This window comes from Leucopleurus acutus (genome assembly GCF_964270905.1).
Source record: "Leucopleurus acutus genome assembly, chromosome: 4".
NCBI classification, from domain to species: Eukaryota; Metazoa; Chordata; class Mammalia; order Artiodactyla; family Delphinidae; genus Leucopleurus; species Leucopleurus acutus.
The window spans coordinates 21,820,369-21,836,398 of NC_139146.1; the positions used below are offsets into that span (position 1 = coordinate 21,820,369).

Sequence of the window (16,030 nt, forward strand, 5' to 3'; positions counted from 1 at the left end):
TCCCAAGAATTCCGAACCTCTGTATCACTGACCACAAGGTTCTGAAGGAAAATGTCTGCACATCCCCCCAGGTCAGCTTAGAAAGGTTGAGTCGTGGTGTGACGTGGCTGAACAAGCAGAAGAGAAGCGTCTTTGCTCTCAGGAGAGAGCGGTCGGGAGTTAGAGTGTATAATGGGGCGAGGCACAAGCCATGTTGGCCGTCTTCATCCCGTTGTGTTTAGAATATCCTTTGTGGAAGGAAAGAGGGAAAACTTCCTGCTCTAAGAATAATGATGCCCTAAGGAACAAACATCTGTTCTCTTGTGCAACGTTTAAGGGAAGCAGCTGTCATCTGCTCTGAGTTAAAAGGTGGGCCTACTCCCACCTCCACACTTCCCCGGTCCCCTCAAGCTGTCTGCTCCGTCTCGATGTTGGAGGCTGGTGTAAACAGCGCTACGCTTTCTCGGTGCATTTTCAGCCCTCCTTTCTTCCCCTAGTTCAGCCCACGCATTAGCCTGTCGAATTGACTGAACAGAAGGCGTATTTCCTCGTGAATTTTGGGCTTGGGCAAAAGAGTCTTGGTTTGGAGTATGAAGAGGGTGACATTCTTTTAAAGTTTAATCAGGTCTGGTATGTGTAAGTAAAACACGAGGGTCCCGATGAGCAGAGAATGTGCGCGCGCCCTCAGGCTGGTAGGGAACGTTCTAGATTGCTCCATAAGGTTTTAGTAGTTTTGACCTTTTTACTTCACAAAAGATGGAGGGAAGGCAGAGAAGTGATATACCAGATTCTCAGAAGAAATTTAAGGGGTTTGGAGGGAATCAAGGAAAAAACATTGGAAAGAACCTGGTTTTCTTCCCTCTGCCCCACACCAAGTTAAAGCCTCTTTTCATCACGTCAATCTCAGCCACATCTGGCTGAGGCAGTTACAGTGCTGGCAGAGTGAATAGTCAAGGGGATGGAGAAGTGGGGTTCTTACAAGTTCTCATGCCGGCAGGGGCGCGGCAGGAAATCTAGGAGAGAAGCCTGACAGCTTTGCTCAGTATGAGGGAGCCGGGGGGCCTCGGCTGTGGCCAGCGTTGCTTCATGGGAATTGGGGCTCAACGTGGCCGGATTTTCCAGGAGACGCGAGAAATCCTGTTTTATTGTTAAAACTCTCCCAATTTTTAAATAGTATAACAAATTCGGTGATTTTTAAAAAATATTCAGTACCAAACCAAACGAATTGGAATGCATTTGCCAGGTCTGCTAGTTTTCTAACTCAAGTTAATGGGCTCCACTCTCCTAAGAAGTTTTGGGACCTTAAAACCAGAACTTATAACTCAAATTAAGTGAAGGGAATAAGATTTTTCCCCTTCCATTCATTTAATAAATATTCATATTAACAAATATCAAAACTGTATCCATCAGTAGACACGATGGATACAAAGATGTGTAAGGTACAGCCCCACCTGTCAGTCGCAGTGTACTTAGGAGACAGATAAACAAGAAATTACATTGTAGTGAACTTCGCGTAATTAAACAGGTATTCCCAAAGTGGGATTAGCTCTGAAGGGCATTTAACTCTTCTTTGGATGGGAACTGTGTCTTAAGTCCTCTAGTTAAAGAAAGTAGGAGAAGCAGGAGGTAAAAGGAACATTGATTTAAAAAAAAAAAAGAGCAAGGTGTATTTGAAGAAATTGCAAGTGTTTTACTACAATTAAATGACTAACAAATCAAAACTGAGGATGTTAATTAAAACACAGATCCCCCTCCAAAACACCAGTTTCTTAACCCATCCCAGACCTACTGAATCAGAATCACTAATTCTATTTTTTTTTTTTTTTTGCGGTATGCGGGGCTCTCACTGCCGTGGCCTCTCCCATTGCTGATCACAGGCTCCGGACGTGCAGGGTCAGCGGCCATGGCTCACGGGCGCAGCCGCTCCGCGGCATGTGGGATCCTCCCAGACCGGGGCATGAACCCGTGTCCCCTGCATCGGCAGGCGGACTCTCAACCACTGTGCCACCAGGGAAGCCCACTAATTCTATTTTTAATAGGCACCCTAGGTGATTCTTGTGGTCAGGCTTGAGTAAAGTAGGTTCTGTTGGTCTCTAGATTAGAGATTGTGTCAAATCTGAGAGCAGCATAATCTGTCTGCACTGGAAGCCAGGCTCCAGTCCTTACCTGGCTGTGCTACCATGGGTAAGGAAGTGTTCATCCATGCTCACGTTTCTGTACTTGAAAAATGGAGCTAGAGTATCGATTTCATAAGGTTGTCTTGATAATTAAATGTAAAATGCTTAGAACATTATCATTATCCTGCTCACCACTTATCCTCTGGGACAGGGCCAATAATTACTCAATAAGTATCTGTTGAACGAATAACACTGAAGGTATAAAGGGGCAGGATCACTGGAGTCCTTAGTTCTGCCTACTGTTCTAGGTACAGTTACCCTCTCTCCTCCACCTGGCCTACCTGGAACCATATTAGTTACCCACATGTGGCCCAGTTTAAAAAAAAAAAAAAATGGAGTAACTTCTACATTAAAAGATTTCTAGTATATGACATTAAAAGGAAAAAAAATAAACACAGTGTGCTATTTCCCCATAGCAAAGCAAGAAAACTTTGTGAATCACTGCTGCTTTAACAGCTTTATCTCACTTTCTTCTTCTTCCCTTACCTAAGGCTGCCATGGTACCATCTGCCCAGACACTTAAAATCACCGACTTCAGCTTCAGTGACTTTGAGCTGTCTGACCTGGAAACGGCACTGTGCACAATCCGGATGTTCACTGACCTCAACCTTGTGCAGAACTTCCAGATGAAACATGAGGTAGGAATGCAGTGATGTCCTCTGGAAAGCGCGCGTGTGTGTGTGTGTGTGTGTGTGTGTGTGTGTGTGTGTGTGTAAGGGAGAGAATTAGTTTTGGACACTCGTATGGAATAAGGATTTTTAAGTTTCAGAGATTCATATACTGTCACCTAATGCATACCCAGGGTGTTTAAAGAAAAGTTATCAACCATTAAAAAGACATGTATTGGGTTCCCACATGTATCAAGCACCAGGCTGAAGAATAGGGGAGAATATTCCCAACGGTGAGAGCAGCATGTGCAAAGGCAGGATGACAGAAAGCGGGGTTGGAGGCATGGAGCACTGGTGAGGGGCTGAGAAAAGCAACCAAGAAGCAGATTCTGTAGAACCTTGTACACTATTCAGAGGAATTTGGATTTTATCCTGAAAACAATGGTGAGTCACTGAGGAATTTTAAGTAGGGAAGTAACGTGATCTGATTGTGGAGGTTACGGTAACACAGTAGAAAGAAGGACCAAAACAGAGTGAACTCCTTTGGAAATGAGGGAGTGAAGAGGTTGATGGGAAGCCAAGCTCTTGGTTCAAACAGGGTCACCCATATGGAGTGAAGATGAAAACTGATTTTAACCCCCGTCGATTACCTTATTCGCCTCTCAGAAAATAGCAAGACTGAAATCAATACCTTCTAATACCAGTTGGGATATATCAGGGAATTCTATTCTGTTTCATAATGGCTACGTGTATCTCATCAAAGAATAAGGGAGAATAGAAAGGCTGATATGAAGAAAAAAAATCAGTAATTTGCCTTTAAAACTACTTTTTTTCCGGTCAGTTGAATGTCTAGTCTCCTCGTACAGATTTCCTATCTGGAAATGTAAATACCTGAAGGCCTCCACTATCCAGCAATCCATTCATTCATAAAATGAATATTTATTAACAGTAAGCAGTGTATCCTGTACTGTGCTAGGTACACATTTCAGTGATGATTTGTCCCTGCTCTCAAAGCCTCACCGAGGCATGAAAACTGAGGGCTAATATAGCTAAGGTTAATACAGTGTCATTTCTGGTATTACTGGGGGCCCGAATCTAGTTCTTTCTTTAATTTAACCGGTTTATATTACTCTTGGGTGAAAACAAAGACCAACTGTCTGTAGACTCTTCTCTAGTAATACTTCACTCCTATAAGAGCGTGTTGATTAAGAGATCATATCATTTAATTATTTTAAGAAGCTCTCAAGAAAGTTTCTTTGGTTGTTATTGTCCCTGTTTTACAAATGAAGAAATTGACATAGCATGGTGGAGTAGAAAGTTCATGGATTTTGAGTCATAGCTCGACTAGTGATTACCTCTGACTTCTTTGGGCAGTTAATCTCTCACATTCTCGGTTTTGTAATCTGTTCATTGGGAATAGTGGTACGACCTCCCCAACGGGAGTCCTGTGAGAATTACACATGCATCTGTGAGATTGTCTATTTGCATGCATGTGTATGTGTGCACACTTGTATATTTCAATTAACACACAGGTGTAGAGTACATGTCAGTTATCCCTTCCTTAGACCAAATTTGACCATGGTTATATTTCCCTATCAGATTTCTCTGTGGTAGGTTATAGGGCTCATTTTAAAAAGCCTTTTCTATTAATGGAATGAAGATCTCATTTAGAGCCAGAAGTTCTAAACGCACATCTCAGTTCTGCTTCTTGCTAGTCACGGGACTTCTAAACCTAGATAGCGACTCAAATCCCTTTCCATTCCTGAGATCGCCCATACTTTACACTAGTGCTGATTCTGTTGAAAGGGCCTGGACAGAACAGGAATATGATCCTTGTACCTATTTATGAAATTCTTATATAAGTTGATTTATTTCTTATTTCTTAAAAACATAAGCTTTTAGATAGCATTTGAGTGTTGGGTATGAAGATAGTCACTGAGAATTTCTTTTACAGTCTTTATTTTTACCTTTCCTTGAATGTTTATCCATTAGGCAGATATTTCTCCTCGATGTCTCATTCATCTACTCTCCTTTTCTGTTTGAATAACTACTATTCTAATTCCGGCCAACATCAACACGAACATTGCTATTATTCTGGTTGGCCTTCCTGCCTTAGTGACTCTTCTGTTTTGTTTATTTGAGATATTATTGTCACTGTACATTTCAGATATAATTTTAGGATGATAAAATTAAAATGTTACTGCTAGAGAGGATGTTAAGCACCATGAAGTGCCCCGACAAAGAATATTTCCTACTGAAAGTTATGTCAGATCTTCCTGTCTCTGCTTGGCTTCCAAATCTTGAGTTACTCTCCTATAATTCTTGCTGCTCTCTGAAGCAGATTCTTCAACTCTACTCCAACAAATCTGCGTGTGCTGTATTTGTTTTCCTTGACCTTCTGTCTTTTACGTGTCATTCCTCCCCTGAATGGACAGGATGGCTCCACTTCCAAGTCTGCTCCAAGTATGTTGTGCCATAACATACTCTTCCTCAGAGCCTGACTTAAAAATCTCTGTTTCTGGGAGAACCCTAGGATTGACTTCATGCCACTTGGAATGCTATTGACAGTTTATAAATTTGTGCTCTCATTTTTATGTGAATTTATTTCCTTTATATGTGTGCTTTTGTTACTTTCACTCACTACTGATTGAAATTCTTGAAGGCAGGAGCTAAGCTGTGTTTTTTCTTTCTTCGCTTTCTCCCATAGCATCTTAAGGATGCCGTGCAGGACTTAGGAAGCCTAATGTTGGAGACTGATTCAGTGTATTGAGCATGCTCCCTAGGGTCTTCCAAACTGCACATAATTACTCAGTAGTCCTGTACAAAAGATTGTACTACAGATTTGAACACGCCAGGCATATCCACCAAGCATTAAGCAGATCTGACAATAATTTTCCTAAACGCTGTTAAGAACATTTCATAACAGAATCCAAAACTGTACTTGAATCTAGTTACTAATTAGATACAGTTGGGTATCCACTGGGTTACCTAGTTCAGTAGGCCCATTTCCATAGAAGCAGTATAGGGAGTTCCCTGGCTGTCCAGTGGTTAGGACTCAGCGCTTTCACTGCCATGGCCCGGGCTTAATCCCTGTTCGGGGAACTAAGATCCCACAAGCCACGCAGTGTGGCCAGATAATAAAAAGAAGCAGAATAGAGTAGTCCATCAGGAATCAGGTTTCATAAAGTCATTTTGGTCATTATTTCACATTATATGCATAAGTGCCTATTTAATTATATCTACAGATTTATGATTAGTAAAGAGATATGTCCATAGGTTAAATTTCTGGGTTTTCCTGCTTATTTTCCTTGACTCTTTAATTAATCACCAGTAATTTTCCATCACACTTCACTTTCTAAGCATATCAAAGAAAATTAATTGCTCTTACTTAAAATTCTCCTAATAAGATAAATCTATCATCTTCGGGGTCGACTTTGTTGAGAAATGGTCATGCTGCAGTGTACTTCAGGTTAGCACGTCAACCTTAGGCATACGGAAATCCTCTGGGAAATATGGTTACTCGGGGGTGAAAGAGCTAGGGGACATTTGGGTTCTTTTTATCAGAATTCCCTGTGAACTGCGTCATAGAACAGGAACAAAGAGACCTGAAAAGAAAAGGGAGGATATGAAAGCATTGATTTTTCTGCCAAATCCTCTATAAACAATTTCTACCAACAAAGAAGAAACCTTGTTTTTGGCCTACTTTTGCAGCCAATCAAACTGTGTTGAATATTGTTAAAGCAACATTCGTTTCCCTGGTACTTTTTCTATTCCCCAGGGCAATGCCCTTTGTGTTTGAAATATCTCCAGTGATACACGTAGGGAGAAGCACATATTTATTTTTAGTGATCCCCAAAAGTATAGTAAATCATTCAGTATTGAAGAGAGGCAGACTCTGATGCTAACACAAACACAAAATTATCAAGCTTACAGCCCATGAGTCCCTGGGGATTTTACTGAATACACCACTAAGGAGTTGAATTAAACCCAGCTTGTGAGATTTTTCTGAAATCTATCCTTTTTTTCCCCATCTTTTAAAATACGTGTATCACACACACACACACACACACACACACACACACACACACACACACACACACCAGGGCTTTATGTTGCATATATTATTTTTTGTTAATTACTTCTTGGTAACAAAGCAGTAACTCTGCCTGAATATTTAAGCATAGTTTAAAAGGGACAAAGATTGGGACTTGGAGCTCCAGTTTGTCCTTGGACATGTGCTGTGTGCCTTGCCCCCAAGCCATCCCCAGAGCCTCATACAATTACTTTTGCAGACATACAGAATGGGAGCATGAGAAGAACTGGAGACTGGCTGCTTGCATGGCTCCCTGAGAGTGAATTCATGCACGTGTGACTGCCTACTTGGACTCTCCTAATTGATGACACATGGACATAATATCTTTTAAAAAGCTAGTCTGTGCCCTACCCATGACAAAAGTACCTTTCTTCGAGCTGCCTTGCATTTCACATCTAATTTAGTTAGCACGGTGGTTTGCATGGTAGGCTCTGAAGTCAAACTGCTGAGGTTACAAGCACTGTGACCTTGGGCAAGTCTCTGAATGTCACTTTCCTCATCTGTACAATAATCAAAATGGTAGTGCCTCCCTCAGAGTCCTGGGAGTTAGATGTAAATGCTTTGTACATTGCGTGAAGATTAATAAATGTGTGATAAATGTCAGCAGTTATTTTTACTACTTAACGCTTTATTTCCTAAAGGTTCTTTGCAGGTGGATTTTAAGTGTTAAGAAGAACTATCGGAAGAATGTTGCCTATCATAATTGGAGACATGCCTTTAATACAGCTCAGTGCATGTTTGCCGCACTAAAAGCAGGCAAAATTCAGGTACTTCTTAGAGCCATTTATATATTTAAGACATTTTGTTGCTTTGCTGCAAGAATACAGCATATTCTTTCAAGTGTTTTTTTAATGTGCACTAATGACGATTGAGAATAATATTTAATGCCACTTACAAAATAAATTACATTTTGTTAATTAAGGAAGACTGGTATAGCAAAATAATTTCTAATTTTCTTTCATATATAATATATATGGCCTATTTTTAAAAATCTTTAAAATAGCTTCATGTTAAACTTAATAGCCTTTGGGCAAATAAATGCTTCCTTCAGAAGAAAACTCTACAATATAAGAAAAGTATCAAATTTCTCATGTTCACATTCAACCTGCTCCATAGTAGAATTCCTCAGAAACCACTCAGGTCCTGAACTTGGCTCCATAGATGAGTCCAGGGTTCTCTGTCACATTTTCTCTGGAGCACTCTGTTAATTTTATAAGTACTATTTCATGGAAACGGTTTTGGTTTCATATACATTGACCAGAGACTGTTTACAGGAAGATCAATGCAGAAAACATTCAAGTAATTCGTTCTTTTCTGGGCCAAATTTTTCATATCTCTGTCCTTAGATTCTAACTTCAGTGGGAATCGACAAGTTATTCTATGTCAGTGATTCCAGGCATACATCATAAAACTGTTTTTAATTCAGAGCTTCCATGCTCTTTTTTATTTAATAAATTCTAAAAATGTTATTCTCTGTCTCTACTTTCATAGAGTGCACATTTTAGCTGGCTAGAGCTAAAAAAAGTGATTGTTGTCCAAGAAGCCATATCAGATACCATAGTAGTACTTTTCTGCCATAGCAAACATTTATAAGAAATAGGGTGGGGCTTCCCTGGTGGCGCAGTGGTTGAGAATCTGCCTGCCAATGCAGGGGACACAGGTTCGAGCCCTGGTCTGGGAAGATCCCACATGCCGCAGAGCAACTAGGCCCGTGAGCCACTACTACTGAGCCTGCGCGTCTGGAGCCTGTGCTCCGCAACGAGAGGCCGCGATAGTGAGAGGCCCGCGCACCGCAATGAAGAGAGTGGACCCCGCTTGCCACAACTAGAGAAAGCCCTCGCACAGAAAACGAAGACCCAACACAGCAAAAATAAGTTAATTAATTAATAAACTCCTACCCCCAACATCTTCTTTAAAAAGAAATATATATATATAGACTATAGGTGGACAGGTTATTGATTATTTGAGGCATTTGAACTTTTTCGGTTGATAATGATAATCCCATTCTGAAAACAAAGTACGACTGATTGCCTGCAGAATAGGATTCTAGCGTGAGTCCTATGTGACTAGAAAGCACATATGTAAAGCACTAAGGAGAAAACCACGTGATTGGTGGAAAGAGGTGGTATAATGTGCTTTACGAAATTGTTCTTTCTCTTTCTTTCTTCTGCTCTTCGGTCGTGCAGAACAGGCTGACTGACCTGGAGATACTCGCACTGCTGATTGCTGCCTTAAGCCACGATTTGGATCACCGCGGTGTGAATAACTCTTACATACAGCGGTAAGGCATTCACCCCAGCAACAGAAGAGATTGTTTCTTTTAAATTGTAGTTTTAAAAGTAAAAGCCACAGCATAATTTGATGGTACAAAATTTCAGTTGGTCAAGGTCCCATAACATACTCTGGTTTTATTTAAGGGAAATGGAAAAAATAATGCAAGTCCAATATTGTGTTGGTAACATCTCTGGCCTGAAGTTCAAAAACTATTTATGTTGAGAATCTTGTTTCATTAGATAATTACCAAGCGTTTTGCTTTTGTTTATATACACCTAGCTTAGGAGCTTCATTGGAAAACTGTTAAGAGTGGATCAGAAAAGGTAGAATTTCACCCTGGAATAAAAGATAATATTTGAAAAGTGCTTAGCTCTATCCTAAGTACTTAGTAAATGCTGCCTAGAAAGAGGCTTTTGGTCTTAGCGAAGGCAGTGGAACACAGTGTTGGAGACTTTGGGCTCTGGGGTCAGACTTGGATTCAAATCCTACCTCTGCCACAGAGTTCCTGTGTGACCATGGGCAGGACACTCCTCTCTCTACACCTCCATTTCCTGGCTTGTGAAATCGAGATAACAGCATTCCTACCTCATAGGGTTCATATAAGTTTTAAGACATAACACACATCACTACCAGGTAGAATGCCTGGTACATATCTAAGTGTTAAATAAATCTTAGGAGCTGAAGCCTGCATTTTGGCTGATGTTGCGAGTAAGATACTAACTCTTCAGACAAGCTTTTCAGGCTCCCTTCTGAACCACGCTTAAGTAACATTTGCAACGACAAATGAGATAATAAAGGTGATATCACTTTTCATCAGATTTTTGAGCCACTGTGACATTTTTATTTTCTTGAAGCAAGTTAGTTGAAAGGCATACGTTTTAATGGTGAAATCTCTTACTACAGAGCATTTTTAAGGTATGCAAGTGATTCAACTAAAGCATAGATCTCTCTAGGAAATTCCACATGTCTGATATCTTGAGGGAATTTCAGAAAGCTCTCTAATCACATTCCCTTTATCTAAATACAGTAAACGGAAAACTTCATGTAAAAAGAATTGTAGCGATGTAGCAACCGTGTCCTCTGCTGACCTTTGATGGGAAAAGATAGCAAGCTCTTGCCTGACTATCAGAGGCTTGCTGTCTCCTCTTTAAAGTCTAATGTTTGGAGAACTGACTGGGTGACATGTCCTTTGTACCCTGTGCTTTGTCATGTGATTGTGGTCCTGAGCCTCCCATCAACACAGGAGTAATTATGGAAGGAAACAACGACGTGAAAACATTCACAGCGCAGAGTCAAGCACAGCCTAAGAATAAGAGCCAGCGGTGCTGCCTTCTCTTCCTGCCTCAGCCCTGAACACCATATCATTGGGATATGGATTATTAGTGTATGGATTGCCGTACTGCCCTGCTTTGGAGTGAAAAAAGCCACTAAGCTATTTTTTCCTTTGTTTATTTAAAAATAATTACCCGGAAAAACATCTGGAGAAACGTCATCCTCTCTTTGAAAAAAAAAAAAAGTCCTGGGAAAAAGTCAGACCACACAATCTTGCTTTCACATACACCGCAGAGCAGACTTACACTAAGTAATAATAACTTTTAAAAAAATTAAAGGAGTTTCAGAGATATTTATTTCTTCCTACATCCTTGTGGTTTGAGTAAAGGAAACCAAGAATTTCCCAGGGATGTTTCTTTTTTTCCTTTCCCTAGTGGTAAACGAGTGATACCTCCAGTAGGATTTTCTTAACCAGGGGACTCTTTGGAGACTAAGAGTATCAGAAACATTTCCATATAAAGAACTAACTTCTAAAAAGGTGTACTGTGTCCAGACCTCATCAGATATTCAAACACTCTATAAAGAAAACCAAAACAGTAAGACACAAAAGTAAAAGTAATATATCAAAAAGACAAAAAAGCCCTCATATGGTAGCAAAGTTAGAAACTGAACTCTGTCATTTGTGCTTGTTGAACATCTTTTCAGAAAATTAAGTTGAAGTAAGATTTTCCTTGTTTAGGAAACTGTTTTGATTCAGTATCTGATTCTTTGATTCCTTCTTGGCCTAGGAAGATTGCCATTATGAAGAGCGCTTCAAGTACGCCAGTGAAATCTTTGAGAGAAGAGTTCACTGCGTGTGCTTTCTTCTCCCACATGGGTGGATGGAGGCAAGAGTGATTCCAGATAGTTATTGAATTATTCTTTTAAAAACAGGCAGTCTTAGGAACAAAATGGCTGAAGCACAGACATCTGCTTATGTAGAGAAATTTCCCCACGTTCGGCCTGCCGTCAATATAAGAGGACTCTTGTAGATGCATTTATTTGGTTAGATTCAGGATTGGTGTTTTATAAATATAGTGAAATTATCCTACATTTTAGGCAAAGAGATAATGTGCAGTTACTGGGGCCTGGTACTTTGCTAGGCAGAAAAGAGAGCTATAAAAGTATAAAATTTGGCTTCTGTTATCAAGGAATTTGCACAGTTTCATGAAACAATGGTGATTAATGCCAGAAAGTATCTAGTAAGTCCTGTGTTGTTTGATAACGTGGGCTATAAGTGGTCAGTAGAGGAGACAGACGATGATCAGTGTAGCCCATGCTTACTGTTAATGGAGGAGGTGAGACTGCAGCCGGATCTCTGAAGTGTGTAGGATTTGGAGAGGGGAGAGCATGAAGGTACTCCAGGAACACCATGAAGTGGGCATATTCATGGAACAGACATGATGGCTAGTCAGACTGGTCAGAAGGCTCACTGACTAGGGATGGAAAGTAAGAGGATGAACAAGTGGAAGTTAGAAGACCCTTCCGAGGGAGAGCTGGAAAACCAAGCCGTGCATTTTATATTCGGTGTAGTGAAAAGACAAGGAGCCATTGCTGCAGTGGGTAATGAAGACATTGTTTAGGAAGAAAAGTCTGTAAGTAAGGTACAAGGTAAATGGGTAATAATTAGAACCACAGAGTTCCAGCCAGAAAGCTGTTAGGTAGGGAAAGCCAGGTGTACGTGAACATCACATATTAGCTAGAGAAAGGAAGAGACTGAAGGAGAAAATTGTTTAAATATTGAACAGCTAGTTATATGCAGGAATGAAGGGGTAAAATCATGACTCTGGGTCCAAGAAATTAACAATGATGGTGCCACTGACAGCAATGAAGAACTGAGAAGTGTGTACGCATGCGTGTGTCCTTTGGGAGGGAGGATGGAGGGGAAAGGACTTTTGGCAATGAGGAGAAAGTAATACATAGTATGGAGGTTAGAAGAGGTAAAATGACCAAATGAATGTTGTTTTCAAGATTAGAGACTCAGCAAAATCAATAAAAAATTTCCTGGTACCGACAATCAGATCATGTATAGTTGTCCTGGAAGAACTTGCCCTGTACCATGGTCCTCTCTGCTCTGTGACAGAGGAACAGGAGTGAGCTAAGGTCGTGAATAGGCACGGTGGTAACAGGGTCAGCAGGCTCCTAGAGGCTTAAAGAGCAGTAAAGACAGCACAGGAATCACAATTTGTGAAGTTCACACTGAGGAGAGTCTATTTTAGCCAGTGAGATCATCCTTGGTAAGGTCAGAGGGCTTGAGAGACTAGAGATCTGAATATGAATAAAGTGCAAGTTCAGTTAGTCGCTAATAATAATAGTAATAATAATAACAGAAGCTAACACTTAATATAGGTCTTATCCCATGGCATTTGGAACTCCTTCTAGCACTTATGTACATGAGCTCATTTGCTCCTTAGACGACTACGCAGGAGCTGTGATGGTTATGGTGCAAATTTGAATCCTGACTCTTCTCACCTTGTGACCTTGGGCAAGTCATTTAAACTCCCTCTCTATGTTTCCTTCTCTGTATAGTAGAATAATGACAGTGCCTGTCTCACAGGGTTTCTTATAAGAATTAAGGAGTATAAGTAGATGTAAAGTGCTTGGAACAGTACCTGGCACAGACTACATGCTCAACACGTTTTAGCTATTTTCACGGGGGGATACTGTTAAAGACAGATGGGAGTTGAAGATCTTGCTTTTTTTCCCCCAGGGAGGGACAGGGAGTAGCAAAGAGACTATGCCTGGTAGCAGCTAGGAGCTGTGGAACAAAGAAGGGACTGTCTATTGTTGATGTGAAAAAAGGGCAATCAGCAGAGTCAAGAAGGTCCAAGAACTGGGGTCACAAGGTCAAATGAATCATCAACTTGAATATCTGTGATCACAGAGAATAGGAACATAAAATAACCCCTGACTCATAGAAGGCAATAGTGATGATTTGCATAGAAATTGTGAAGTTAAGAATTAAATGGGTTGGGGCTTCCCTGGTGGCGCAGTGGTTGGGAATCCGCCTGCCAATGCAGGGGACATGGGTTCGATCCCTGGTCCAGGAAGATCCCACATGCCGCGGAGCAACTAAGCCACAACTACTGAGCCCGCATGCTGCAACTGCTGAAGTCCGTGCACCTAAAGCCCGTGCAACGAGAAGCCACTGCAATGAGAAGCAACAAAGAGTAGCCCCCCACTCACTGCAACTAGAGAAAAGCCCGTGTGCAGCAACAAAGACCCAATGCAGCCAAAAAATAAAAAAAATATTTTTTAATGCCAAATTTAAAAATAAATAAATACATTACCAAAAAAAAGAATTAAATGGGTTGAAATGGGTCACAAAGAGTAGCTAAGAGATTTGAGCCCAGAGCAATATATATGGATGAGAAGCCAGATTAAGGACCGTTGTCAGAATCAGTGAAAAGGAGTACTGTGCTGGGGTGGCTGTGTTTTTCTCACAGAACCTTCATTTTCTATTGTACTCCTGAGACATTGGTTTGATTTCTGCATTGGCATCCTTAACGCCACTCTCAGAGATGGACCAACAACTGCAGGACAAGAGGAGATGCAGGGAGGGCGTGCTAGCCCATGACTGCTCACTGACGTGTGGGAATAACCCAGCAGCAGGAGTGGTTTAATGGGTCCTTGTGACACACCCTCAAATAAAGAGGCAACGAAGCCTTGTGTTTGAAAGAGTAAAAAGTAGCAGGATATAGAATGCATTGGTTTCCATGAATATCTTTGTAAATGGGAAATGTGGGGAATTTGTCACCCTTTCATTGATTCATAAATCCATATTTTTAGAAGTAAAGGCAAACACATAATTTGCATTCATCTGTCTCACAAGCCAAGAATTTCCTCTAATGTGAAACCGTCCTTTCTGCACTGTCTAAAAATGTAATGTGCGTTAGAAGTTTTAAACATGTCTGTGTTATATCCACCTAATCGCATTTCTAGTCCAGCTTCTAACTGGGTTGGTGAGTGGATACTGTGTGCAGAGTGCTGTGGGTCACAAGCCAGTGTGATGCAGTGAAAAGGATGCGTGTGAATCCCGGCTCTGCCTTTTCTGTTGACCTTGAACAAGTCAGATAATCTCTCTGTACCTTTGGTCATCTAAAAAACAAATGCTAAAATGCCAGTTTTAGAGGTCTCAGCCTGGGTCACCCAGGAGGCACAGCCTGAGACGAAAGCTGGTGTGCATATAGCTTATTAGCGCGTGCGATCCCAGGGAGCAGGAATGCAGGCCTGGGAGTGGGAAACAGAGAAGGGAAAGCCAGGAGAAGGACGAGGTATCCAGCTGTCCACCCATGCAGGCAGCTGGTGCTCAGTCCCACCAGGCGCTTTTGAGAAGTCTTACGACATGAGACCCAGAACTGTTCGCAAAAGGACAGAGACTGCAGGGGGAGGGGCAGCTCCACAGGCTGCCATACCCCACTGGTCACAGGGGACCTCCAGAGGCCTTAACTCCACACGCTCCAGGCTGAGTGAGTGTGAGTGCAGAGAGCCCTCCTGTGGGCAGAAGTGAGAGGTGTTCTCGGCGGGCCAGGGCAGGCACCTTCTGACGGGCTCCTCGTGCAGTCTGTTAGAGCAGGCATGAAGCTGGACACTGCATCAATGGCTGCAGTATGAGGTGGGACCGAAGATTCTGATGTGGTGAGCTGAAGTGTCCTACAGAGGACTATTGTAAAAATTAAATGCAAACTACTTAGCACAGTGCTGGACATGGCACAGGCTCTCAGTAAATAGTAATTGGTAGATTCGTTTTCCCTAATGATAACAAACTCAAAAGGAATACAGGCTAACAGGGTAACAGACTTATAAACACCTAGCAGAATAAAACTGATACTAAGCTAATACTGGATGTGCTTGGATTCCTCGTATAAACGACAATAACAGATACTCTAGAAGCTTCTCCTTTTCTAAATGAAGGGAATGAGGAAGGCGGTAGCTGTACTGAAGTTGACTTGAGCTTATCCGGTCTGAGTGATGAGAAAATGCTATTGCCAAAATAGAGACTATAGAATCCAGGCAGGATTTGGAGGGAGATCATCGATTCTGTTTATGCTAGGCCCTCTCTTATCCCGGGCCATCTCCCTGGAGCACCTCATCCACTCCTGTGCCTTGGATTTCCAAGCATGTTGATGTGATCCACATCTCTCTCTCCAGCCCAGACCCGAGTTCAGACCGTTATACCCATTTGGTTGTACCTCAGGCACCTTAAAATTAATAGATCCAACACTCAACTAGTCCATCTTCCCCTCCTTCATCCCCCATCTCTAATCATCTTCTCCCTTTTTTCCTATGTCAGAAGTGACAAAGCAGAAGCTTAGCCTCCATACTTTCCCCCTTCATCTCCCGCATCCCCACTAGCTCCCAACATCAGGATTCATTGCCAACTCCTAACTAATCTACCTCCTAAGCAGCTCTTTTTATTTGGGATTCCACCACTGTAACCCAGGCTGTCTCTTACCTGGGTTACTAGAATGGTTTCCCACTAGTCTCCTAACTAAATCCCAGTAGTCTCCATGCATCTCCAGCCTTGGTTCCAGCAAATTTATCTTTTCTTACAAATCTGCTCATTTTAGTCCATCCATTGCCTTCCC

The 16,030-nt window shown here is 41.6% G+C and overlaps 1 protein-coding gene across 2 annotated transcripts in view; it reads left to right on the forward strand.

The window, feature by feature from the left end:
- PDE5A (phosphodiesterase 5A) overlaps positions 1–16,030 on the forward strand; it is a gene marked incomplete at its 5' end in the record, with an annotated part of 136,197 nt that overhangs the window by 100,289 nt on the left and 19,878 nt on the right. For both annotated transcript variants that reach the window (XM_082838478.1, XM_082838479.1), the window contains 3 exons: positions 2,648–2,794; positions 7,499–7,624; positions 9,044–9,138. In XM_082838478.1, coding sequence (XP_082694604.1) covers positions 2,648–2,794; positions 7,499–7,624; positions 9,044–9,138 — 368 coding nt within the window. The remainder of the gene's footprint in view (positions 1–2,647; positions 2,795–7,498; positions 7,625–9,043; positions 9,139–16,030) is intronic.